General features: G+C 38.0%; 1 protein-coding gene across 3 annotated transcripts; it reads right to left on the minus strand.

Moving 5' to 3' along the window:
• Positions 4,390–9,822, minus strand: LOC109850825 (ubiquitin-conjugating enzyme E2-17 kDa-like). Of its 3 annotated transcripts, none has more exons than XM_020420921.1 (5): positions 9,694–9,822; positions 9,481–9,572; positions 7,061–7,188; positions 4,904–5,008; positions 4,390–4,790 (listed from the first exon to the last, which is right to left on the minus strand). In XM_020420921.1, exons 2-5 carry the CDS (start codon positions 9,548–9,550, stop codon positions 4,647–4,649), a joined length of 447 nt encoding a protein of 148 aa, XP_020276510.1. In that variant the 5' UTR covers positions 9,551–9,572; positions 9,694–9,822; the 3' UTR covers positions 4,390–4,646. The 3 variants fall into 3 exon arrangements, with proteins under 3 accessions (XP_020276510.1, XP_020276572.1, XP_020276641.1); XM_020420983.1 differs by having other exon boundaries at positions 9,481–9,608; positions 9,694–9,774; XM_020421052.1 differs by lacking the exons at positions 7,061–7,188; positions 9,481–9,572; positions 9,694–9,822 and adding an exon at positions 6,242–6,437.

Below are 11,934 nucleotides of genomic sequence, written 5' to 3' on the forward strand. Positions count from 1 at the left end.
ATCTGAATACAAACTCATAACCAAAGAGGTCAATCCGGGAGTTCATAAATTCACCTCTGTATTTTGGGTATTTGGTCCTTCGATCGAGGGATTTAAATTTTGTCGGCCGATCCTTAGCATTGATGGGACACACTTATACGGTAAATATAAGGGTGTATTACTTGTCGCTACAGGAGTAGATGCAGATGGGGGCTTATTTCCTTTGGCCTTCGCAGTTGTAGAGGTCGAGAATAGTGACAATTGAGAGTGGTTTTTTTCTTGCATCCAATTATATATTTTTAATGTGTTGCCTCCTAGAAAAATTACTTTTATATCTGATAGGATGAAAGGTATTCCAAGAGCATTGTACAGGAGATTTGGCTCTGATCACAATCACCGCTATTGCTTACGACACATTAGAGCTAATTTTAAAAAGAGCTTTGGTCAAGTACATCTACAAAACCTTCTTTGGCAAGCGGGTGTTACACCCGAAACGTGTGTGTATGGTCGGATACGGGATCAAATCAAGGCAACATCTCCAGCTGCACATGATTGGATTGAGAGTAGTTTGGGAAACGATTATGTCGACCGGTGGGCTCTAAGTAAAGATGGAGGGAATCGCTATTGCATGATGACAACTAATTGTTCTGAAAACTTCAATGGTGTACTTAAGGGGGCTCGAGCAATGCCCATACAGGCGTTGGTTGCGAGGACATTTTATAGACTAAATAAGTATTTTGTCAAGCGGCGAGAGGATGGAGCAAAGTGGGGAACGTTGTTGACCCTAAAAAATAAAGAGATTATAGGAGCTCGTGTCAAGCAGACCAAATTGACTAAGATTGTGAGATTTGCTATAGATGAATGGGAGGTTACAGATAATCACGGTCATAATTACACCGTCAATCTACGAGGGACACAATGCGCATGCACATGTAACATTCCAGAATTGCAAAAATTACCATGTGCACATGTTATAGCGGTTACGACCAAGCAATTTGGGGGTGCAAATACATCATATTACATATACGCTTCTGAGTGGTACCAATCAAGCCACTATAGAGATTCATACAGTCAGTTTTTTCATCCCATTGTACTATAGAGATTCATACAGTCAGTTTTTTCATCCCATTGTAGATAGTCGTTACTGGCCACCCTATAACGAGTCGCATGTGTTACCTCCTGAATTTAAGAGGCAAGCCGGACGCCCGAGATCAACACGCATAAAGTCTACGATGGATGGAGGTCGGGAAGGAGTTCCAAAAACAAATAGATGTGGATATTGTAGACAACCGGGCCACAGGAGATCTCACTGTCCCACCAATCCAAATAAATAGCAATTAATGGGTATAATTATTCTATTCTTTGTTAATTATTCAACTTCGTTTATACTTCATTATATTCTACTTCATTATATCATCATATGTGCTTCATTTATATCATCATATGTGCAGCTATGGAGGCGGGGTCATTGACGTATGAGGTCCTTTATGACCAACCTCGATATCGATCCGCGAAGATTGACACTGGGGAGGTAATTAGATTGATAGTTATAAATTACATTTTCATTCAAGGATTGTTCTAAGTTATTGGTTGTTACTGAACATTTACACTGTTTATTATATGCAGGCCCCGAGCAATACTATCGTTGATCACACTCGTGCACACTCGAGCTGGGAGTTGACCGATCCACATGTCCAATATTATGTTCCGCCGTCGCCTCCTCAGGCTGCAGATGTATTGGAGGAGCGCCGATATGAGCCATATAGCACAGCTGTAGAAGCTGCGCCACTACCGCCAGATTCTATTCCGGATCAGCGAGCCTACGACCCGGCCAAGGTGAAGGAGGATTGGGATGCTTATCATGATTTGCGACTTATCGCACAGCAGCGGTAGTAGGGGTTTTGCTTGGACTCCGAGTGGATGGAGATGCTGTCACAGGTAGCGACGACTTCAACTGGTCAAACAAGTGTGAAGAATTGTTGGGTCAAGTTCCTCACATGAGGGGTGGAAGGATCAAACTTGAATGGTTGAGAAACAATTTTATGAAGGCGTAGATGCCTCGAATTGAAAGGTGTGTATAGATTTTTATAGTTTATATGTTAATATTTTAATTTTTATTATCGATATTGATTGATTTATATTTCGCCTAAATTTCATTTTTTTCGTAGGTACCGAGCGACCTACTAGGCGCGGCCGTAGTAGTACCAAGCCACAGAACCTCGTCCCAGATATTCGTCTGAGGGCCGTGATCCGATGGCAGAACGGCGTGCCTGTCAGGCCATTTGCTAACTCTTTCAACAATTTCCTCGCCGCTTTAGCCAGGAGACATGATTTGTTCAAAACAAAGAATTCAAGGGTTGTCTCACTCTGCTACAGATATGGTCTTGGGAGAGATTGCATTATTGCCCAGATTTGAGAGAGGCACGTGCTCTCGATGGTAGTATTCCGTTAGGCTGCAGGTATTACTAATTTATTTTAAAAAATATATGATTACATGTAATTTTATACATTTATTTTAATTTATACTAACTCATTGTATATAAATTAGATGGAATGTATCTAGATCATGGCATACCTCACCAAAGGGCCATGAAAACTTCTATAGGAACGAGCTCGATCAAATGGAGGACGAACGGGTATTAAATCATAATATCTAAAAATTTTCAATCATTACATCATTTATTACTGAAATCTGCTTTACTTTATCTTTTTATAGGTCAAGTGGATGCCATATGAACAAGTTTTAGAGTCACTACCAGATATATGCACAGAAGAGCCGGATGTGTGGCGTGCTCGCGTCCCGATCATATGTTTTGAGATTGTCGAGATGCACATGCCCGACCGTGTGCTCCGACAATTTGGGCTACAACAACATATCCCGGGCCCTGTGGAGGTAATAGAGAGAAATCCCAGAAAAGGTGCACATCGTCAAGATTGGGAACATATTCACAGTGCTTACATCGGGAGGTAGGATAACAGGGAAGAACATTTAGTGATGGAGAGGGTTGACGCACCTGACCTAGGTGTGTATTTGTGGTGGTATTGGGGGATTACTCGCCGGTGGATATTTCAGGAGAACAAAGCCCCTAAGGAATACATACCAAGAGGCCCAGTTGAGAGAGAGTTGGTAAGTGTATAAGCAAAATATACAGTTACCTTGTGAGTTTTATTTTATTATCATCCAAATCATAATAGCTTTCTTGGGGTTTTTATCGTATAGGTACAAGAGCTCGAAGAACTTTCTACTATGGCGCATGATGCAATCCGAACAACTACCGAGCCAGGGCCGAGGAACACGTTCCTTCGCATGATCAAAAAGATTCGGTCCGCTCTTCAAAGGACGCGTAATGCAAGACGAGATGGACGTGATGAGCGACCAATTGAGTACGGTCGTCACCGGTTCCGAGGACACACGGAGGCAGGCTCAAGCGGTGCACATGATGAAGCTGGCGGCTCACAACAGGCCCAAGCCGAATGTTCACAGTCGGTTCGAGTCGATGAGGATGTCATGCACTCCCAACTTCACACACAACCGGACGAGGAACTGATCCGAGCTCACGTCGAAGGTGAACGTGTCAGGGGGAGAGGGAGGGGGAGGGGGAGAGGGAGAGGAAAGGGAGTTGTATCCGATTGAAACTGAATATTATGTATCTGATTGAGTATTGATAGGATGTTTGCGTTTGAAACTAAATATTATGTATTCGATTGAGTATTGATTATTAGTATGTGAATTGCATGGTATGTATCCGATTGATTATGGATTTTTATTTGAGATTATTGATTGGTATGTGTGTTATTGTGATTGTGATTAAATTGTGGATTGATATGTAACAGCAGGAGTTTGAATTTCCAGTGGAGTTCGTATTTCCGGCTGTTTTCAGCTGAAAGAGTCTGCCAAATGGTCGGGGTTGGGAACCCCGACCATTTTGTGCACGAACACAAAACGGTCGGGGTAATGGTCGGGGTTGGGAACCCCGACCATTTTGTGCACGAACACAAAACGGTCGGGGTTCCCAAACCCGAGCATTTTGTCGTAGCATAATAAACAACCCCTGCCTCTCTACCAAATGGTCGAGGTTGCCAACCCCGACCAATTAGAGAGGGGCCTAGTCGAGGTTGGAAACCCCAACTATTTTAGCTTGCCCTTACCTATATAGTTGAGGTTGGAAACCCCGACATAACTAAATAGTCGGGGTTGACAGCCCCAACTATTTAGCGGCGTCATTTAAGAAAACCGACCCATTTCGTGGTCACGCTGCTGACGTGACCCGAAATGGGTCGGTTTTGATAATAAAAAATGGATTGAGTCGATTTTTATAATAAAAAAATTTAAATGGGTTTAATTCGAAATTTTGTTCAAAAAAATATAACTACAAATATTTACTCAGGTAAATTGCAGATAAACTCTCATACCATAAATCAGCCAACTGCGGATAGACTATCATATATCAGCATTTACTAGAATTACCGAGAGTTCCAGCAGTCCTTAAATATTAGGTTCTAGTGCAATAACGAACCACACGATTGACAGTACAGGGTGCCATAGAAGCACAAAGGGAGAAGGAAGAACAAAGAACCAGGACTTAAGCCAGTTTTTATCTTTTAAACCAGAGTATTATCATTATTTACTGATTTAGGGACAAAAGCAGCAGGGCGCCACGCCAAGTTCAGCCCATGGCATACTTCTGCGTCCATGAGCGAGCTGTAGATTCGTACTTGGCCCTGTCAGTCTTGTACATATGAGCAATCTCAGGCACCAAAGGGTCATCAGGATTGGGATCGGTGAGCAGGGAGCAAATGGATAGTAAAACCTATTTAAGAGAAACAAGAGTTGAGAGCGAATCTGTAAACGGGGAGGTGAACAAGAATAGTATTTGTTTAACAAACAAACAAATAATAATAATAATAATAATGATGATAATACCTTGGAGATTGTCAGGGCAGGGCTCCATTGCTCTTTGAGAATGTCCAGGCAAATGCTGCCGTTGCTGTTGATGTTTGGGTGGAAAACCCTAGTGCGGAAAGAGACCTGCATACAGACGACAAAAAGTTTAACAAATTGCAATTACATGAAGCATGATCATAGACACGTATTGGTCACAAGGCTCAAGCCAGAAAACAAAAAATACCATAAAGTATTCTAGACTGGTAGAAAAAAATCAAGAAGAATAAGTGTTATTTCAAAGAAAAGAATATTTAAACTTCAATACTTCATTATTTACAAAGATAAATATAATGGTTGCAACAACGCAACAAAACAAGAAATAACTGAGCACTAGTAACAATGGAAATGAAATATCCTTTTGAGTGCCCAAAAATCAAAAGACAACAAGAAACATATTTTCTTCTTTTACTCACCTACCAGACAGGGAGGTGAGATGGCTGAAAGAAGAATAAAGATGTTACAGCATAACAAAGAAGGTTGCACAAGGTTATCAATGTGCATGATTACCATTTTGGATAAGGAAAGTTCAATCATTTTTTGGTTTCTTTTAAAGCAATGTAATTGTTGGACAACAAGATGAACAAAATAGCCTCAAAATTGGACTGCTAAAGAAGCAAAGTGTCTCCAAAAAATAATTGAGAGATGTATAAACCAGACTCAGAAAACCCATAAGTACTGATTCATGATATTATGTTGTTTTCATACATTAATTAGTTCATGGTAATAAACTTGTTTGATAACAACTGCAAATGATATCAACCTGAGGATGACTGGCTGAAGAACATACACACACAGCTCTCGACAAGCAACCACCAGCTACTTAGAACAAGGCCGGCCTAAAGTCGAGCAGAAAAGGAAAGAGTATAAAGGAAGAAGGAAGAGGGTTAAACCGTAGTGAGTTTTGATGTTGCACTAGTAGCATCCTAAGATATGAAATTAGGTAAGACCTTGTAGCCAACTCCAAATCTAATCATTGCACATGTTCAAAACCTGAGAAGCTTAAATATAATGACCACAAAACAGTTGTGACTGTCAAGCATAAAATTCTGCTACTCCTAATGCCACTGATGCCATAAACAACCCATAAAGCTGACTATTTTTAAATATTATGTTGAGCTAGTTTGATAGCAAATAGCATAGTAGCAGGATAAGCCTGATCTTCCTTCCAGAGTAACAGCCGCTCAAAACTGAATAGACAGTAAAGATACCCATAGTATTTTATAGCACTGTTTACAAGATGCCTGCTAAGAGGTTCAATTACAGTAATAGACATTAGAATGCAAAGTACATTTCCCTAACTGGAATAAGAGGTGGTACCTTTGGGGGCTTGAAGGGATAGTCCGGTGGAAAGTGAATTGTCACCAGAAAAACGCCACCAGCAAAGGGGCTATCTGTGGGTCCCATAATGGTCGCTTGCCAATGGAACATGTCTTCCCCAACAGGACCTAAAAGATAAGAGGAAAAAAAGTTCATACAACAACAATAAAACCAAGTGTTTGGGGTTGGCTACATTACATGAATCCTATTCTTCAGGGAAGAAAAAGAAAACAGTTCATAGAACATTAGAAAATTTTGACATCAACAAATATATTGTGAAGTTAAATTTCACCAAATATTTTTGGATCATATATTATAATTTTTTTTCAGAGAACTTGGAAATGCTGCAAACAAATCAGTTAAAATCAACAAGAATATTCCTTCAGTTGTCACATTTCACAAAGAAACAAAATTTAAGAAATCAAACACCTTTCTTTTCCAGGAATCATGTTTTTAAGGCATCTATATTTTTTTATTGCACATGTTCAAAACCTGAGAAGCTTAAATATAATGACCACAAAACAGTTGTGACTGTCAAGCATAAAATTCTGCTACTCCTAATGCCACTGATGCCATAAACAACCCATAAAGCTGACTATTTTTAAATATTATGTTGAGCTAGTTTGATAGCAAATAGCATAGTAGCAGGATAAGCCTGATCTTCCTTCCAGAGTAACAGCCGCTCAAAACTGAATAGACAGTAAAGATACCCATAGTATTTTATAGCACTGTTTACAAGATGCCTGCTAAGAGGTTCAATTACAGTAATAGACATTAGAATGCAAAGTACATTTCCCTAACTGGAATAAGAGGTGGTACCTTTGGGGGCTTGAAGGGATAGTCCGGTGGAAAGTGAATTGTCACCAGAAAAACGCCACCAGCAAAGGGGCTATCTGTGGGTCCCATAATGGTCGCTTGCCAATGGAACATGTCTTCCCCAACAGGACCTAAAAGATAAGAGGAAAAAAAGTTCATACAACAACAATAAAACCAAGTGTTTGGGGTTGGCTACATTACATGAATCCTATTCTTCAGGGAAGAAAAAGAAAACAGTTCATAGAACATTAGAAAATTTTGACATCAACAAATATATTGTGAAGTTAAATTTCACCAAATATTTTTGGATCATATATTATAATTTTTTTTCAGAGAACTTGGAAATGCTGCAAACAAATCAGTTAAAATCAACAAGAATATTCCTTCAGTTGTCACATTTCACAAAGAAACAAAATTTAAGAAATCAAACACCTTTCTTTTCTTCTCCAGGAATCATGTTTTTAAGGCATATATATATATATATATATAGAGAGAGAGAGAGAGAGAGAAATGGGTATGCTTAGTACCAAGCACAAGTTTTTGTGCTTGGTAGTGAGGTGACATATTCCCTCCACTTATTGAAATCAGGGTCCACATTCACATGGATTGGGGAGTGGTTGAGAATTGGAATGAGTGGATGGGAATAGGACACCTTACTACCAAGCATAAAATTTGTGCTTTGTACCAAACATACTCATTTTTCTCATATATTATATAAGCACAATATTTGTGCTTGGTACCAGGCATACCAAACACAAATATTGTGCTTATATATATATGAGAAAAATGGGTATGTTTGGTACCAAGCACAAAATACCATCCATTCATTCTAATTCCCAACCACTCCCCAACCCATGTGAATGTGAGCCCCGATTTCAATGAGTGGATGGGAATATGTCAAAAATGGGTATGCTTGGTACCAAGTAAAAATTTTGTGCTTGGTAGTGAGGTGTGCATTATTCCCATCCACTCGTTCCAATTCCCAACCACTCTCCAACCCATATGAATGTGGGCCCCGATTTCAATGAGCGGAGGGGAATATGTCACCTCCCTACCAAGCACAAAAACTTGTGCTTATATATATATATAATTTAACACCAAACATTTCATTATTTCAACACAAAGAGAGCATACTTTAATAGATGATCCAAAATGCAGCATAGTGAACATAAATTCATAAAAGAAAACATCATCCACAACATTGCAAGAAACCACCTTATTTAACCAACATACCAGTCAGACTAAACAACCAACAGAGTGATGTACATACATATGGGAGAATTTATGTGTCAGCATGTATGCATAGCATATCTACTTTTGGACGCATATGAATATTGTTAGACGACATAAATTCGTGTACTCCATCTTAAATTAGCCAAAAATGCATATAAACTACTTTTTCCGTGAATCCATTTTTCCTTCGTTTCAACCTCAAAAAATTAATTAATTTTCCCGTTTAAAAGAAAAATCGTATCTCGAACCTTTTTACCTGCAGGGTGGAAAACTATGATCCCATGTTTACCTCTTAGTAATGAAAATTTAACTTCTTAAGCTATTGAGGCATACTTGATACAGGGCCTTATGAACAATGAACCACTGTCACTACAAGCATATAACCAGCATGAGACTGGTACTTATAAACATTATAAACCTCTACCAAACCTTTGTTTTACTTGTCTGACTACTAATCCCTCCTTACAGTTAAATTTAGGCTAAATAAACACAGGTGCAAGATGATATATAGCCTAGGACTCAACATATAGTCAATGTGATCTCTATTGTTCTTCTTTTATCAAAGATTGGACTGCATCCGCGCACACAAGACCTTTCTCACCATTGACAACTCTAAATTTAATTATGCAATGCCAAACAATCCAACCAAAAATTAAGTCTAACCAGTAGTTAATAGTAAGAACATAACTCTCTATCATTGCCTCTGGTCTAAGTATGTGTTGGCAGCCAAAAAAGAAATGTGCGGGAGAGATCATAAGGAATTTCAATACAACCATGACATCAAATAGTAGTAGAGTCAATTTTTTTTTTTTTGAGCATTCTATTCTACAACCATTTATAACAATATGCATTCCTTCATCAGGTACAAGTGAAACTCTAATATGTTATAGGCCGGGTTTTGACACTCTATTTGGTGTCATGTTTTAAGATTGGGACAAAGAAAATAGAGAAAATGACACTAAAACTAGATGCCAAATATTTGCATACACATTTATATAATGATAAAGCTATGCGACACTTTTTTTTTCCCCAAGCAATAGTATTCCCTTCGCATATTCTAACGATTAGCCAACAAAAATAAAAAAAAACGAAAAAAATTGTATTTTTCACTAAAATGAAAGCACTTAAAGCACTGTTAACAATAAATATTCAAAGATTAAACTAAAAAAATCAAAAAGTAATAAACAAACCTGCACTGCATGAAGTCGGAGGATCCTTCTGCAGATCCTTCAACTCCTTCAGAATCCTCTTCGACGCCATCGCCAACAATCAAGGCAAGAACCTGAACCCAAACAACACAAGATCGCTCCTTTTCACGCTAGAAATCAACAAAATCCAAAAAAAAAAAACAATTTAAGGAAACCCTAGAAATTAATCAGATCGATTTGAGAGAGGAGGAGTACCAAATTATTGGGGTTTAGGTTTCTCTCCTTTCTCTTCACAGCAAAAAGAAATCGAACACGGATTCGTTTATGAAAGGGGGCAAGGGTCTTTATTTATAGATTTTATTTTTTCGGTGGTTTTAACTTTTTTTTATTTATTTTTGTAAATTTGGTGAGCCGTCGGATTGGAAAAAGAAGAATCTGGAAGGGTACGAATGCGGTGTTGAAACTGAGTCAACCCTTTGTGGGGTCCACTAGTCAGTGGACGGGTGCGAAAAGAATGTGGTGAGAGGCAGGTAGATTCCGCAATGGGGCTTTATTCTGTGATGCGTGGGGATTACGCGGGGTCTCTGTGGAGGGTAAAATAGGGATTATATGAGGGTTATTTTAATGGTTTTAATTTCATAAAGAAACCCCTTGTACTTCGGACAGCTTGCAGAAAGCGCCGCTTAACTAATTTTATTCACAACACCCCAGAGCTTTGAGGGGATTTGCATAACCCCTGAACCTGTTCTATTCCACCTTTTTAAACATATTACGAAAAAGAATTGATAAACTATTAAGCCCCGAAAGGGTCGCTCTTTTATCATTTTTATTTATTTATTATTATTTTCAATTTTCATTGCCTTTTTGACCATCGGTGCACATATTTGCTATTCTTTTTTGTCTAGTTGACACAGCGAGGAAGTAATAGTCTCGGAATCCATCAAGGGCGTTCTCTGAATCCAAAAAGAGCAATCTTCGAATCCACGAAGAAAATATCAAAAAAAGGAAATTTATTGATCAAAAGTTACTATTCCCCTTTGGGGTTCAAAAGTTATTATTCCCCTTTGGGGTTACATGACTCTTCTTAAATAGAAAAATAAATAATACTCATATTAAGACTAGAATTACAAAAAAAATAAAAAGTATCAAATTATATCCTAAAAAGACTCCCTATAATAGAGGAAACAAATCATGAATCAAAAGTGAATTTGTTTCCTAATTTAATTGGACTCTAATATTAAATTTATTTCCTAATCTAAATAGACTCCAAATTTATTACTAAAAATAAACTAAAAGCTGGTTATTTTTGGATTTCAGCCAAAACTGGATATTACTGATGAGATTTTAAAAATCTAACAATCTGGTTGGCTCCGCCTCGTCGAGATATACAATTTACATATATAATATATCAGAATTCGCCTTCTGGATTAAAAAATATGATTGTTTATTTGTAGAAGTCAATAATATGTGTAGTTTGTGATTCTCCGAATCCTCCATGAAATTGTCCTTTAAACGTCCTATATCAGTCACCCCTTGTTGAAAGAAGCTCTACCCCGAGCTTATATTTGTTAGAATAATAGATTCATTGATAAATAATTTTCTTCATTTGCAACGATCAGCATCCACGTTGTATTTAGTATTAATTTTCTTCGTTTGTTCTTTTACCTCCTCTATTAGGATTTCTTTTGTATCAAACTTGTGTATGAATCTTTTTTATGACATATGTATGTAACTGGCAGCATGTGGCTCTGTAGTCGATATGAAAAACTCCTCCAAATATTTTCCTTGTTGTTTCCCATATTCTAGTGTTGATGGTATCATCTCATCATTGTTAAAATTATTGATGACTATTGCTTCCAAAAAATAATTTTCTTCCTCATACTTCATACATAATTCTTTCATCTCCTTTATCTCAAGCTCTCTACCAAACAATGCACACATACCATCAATTGCCTCGTTCTCTATTTTATCCTTCTCCTCCATTGGGACAATATCAATATGTGTAACATCACTCACGATATCATGTAGAATATTCATCTTTATTAACATATCATTATCAACATCAGGAACCTCAGGATGAATCTTGATGGTGGCAAAATCTTCCTTTTCAGGGGTGAGCGTCTTGTTGTTTGTCACTAGAGAAGCCTTCTCCTTAGCAATCTTTGTCTTAAATGCCTTCGGTTCTAGTATTGACATAATTGATGAAGTCTTTATTGGTTCTTCCTCGGTGCTCTTCACAAATCCATGCTCTTTCTCAGAGATGAATTGAGGTTTCTTAATTTTTCGATAATCATAACTAGTTTGATAACTCTCTAAAACATCCATGATAAAGATTGTATGCCGCTCTGCTCAAGTTCTCGCTCCACCTTCTTCGCTAGACGGATCGTAGCGGCTAAGGTAAAAGAATCTTTTTAAGACAACTGACATTGCTTGTAGTTAAAAGGTAAGAAACGGTCTCTCAATAATTTCTTCATCTTTACCCACGTTCAAACCGGA

The sequence above is a fragment of the Asparagus officinalis genome, chromosome 1 (genome assembly GCF_001876935.1).
Source record: "Asparagus officinalis chromosome 1, Aspof.V1, whole genome shotgun sequence".
NCBI classification, from domain to species: Eukaryota; Viridiplantae; Streptophyta; class Magnoliopsida; order Asparagales; family Asparagaceae; genus Asparagus; species Asparagus officinalis.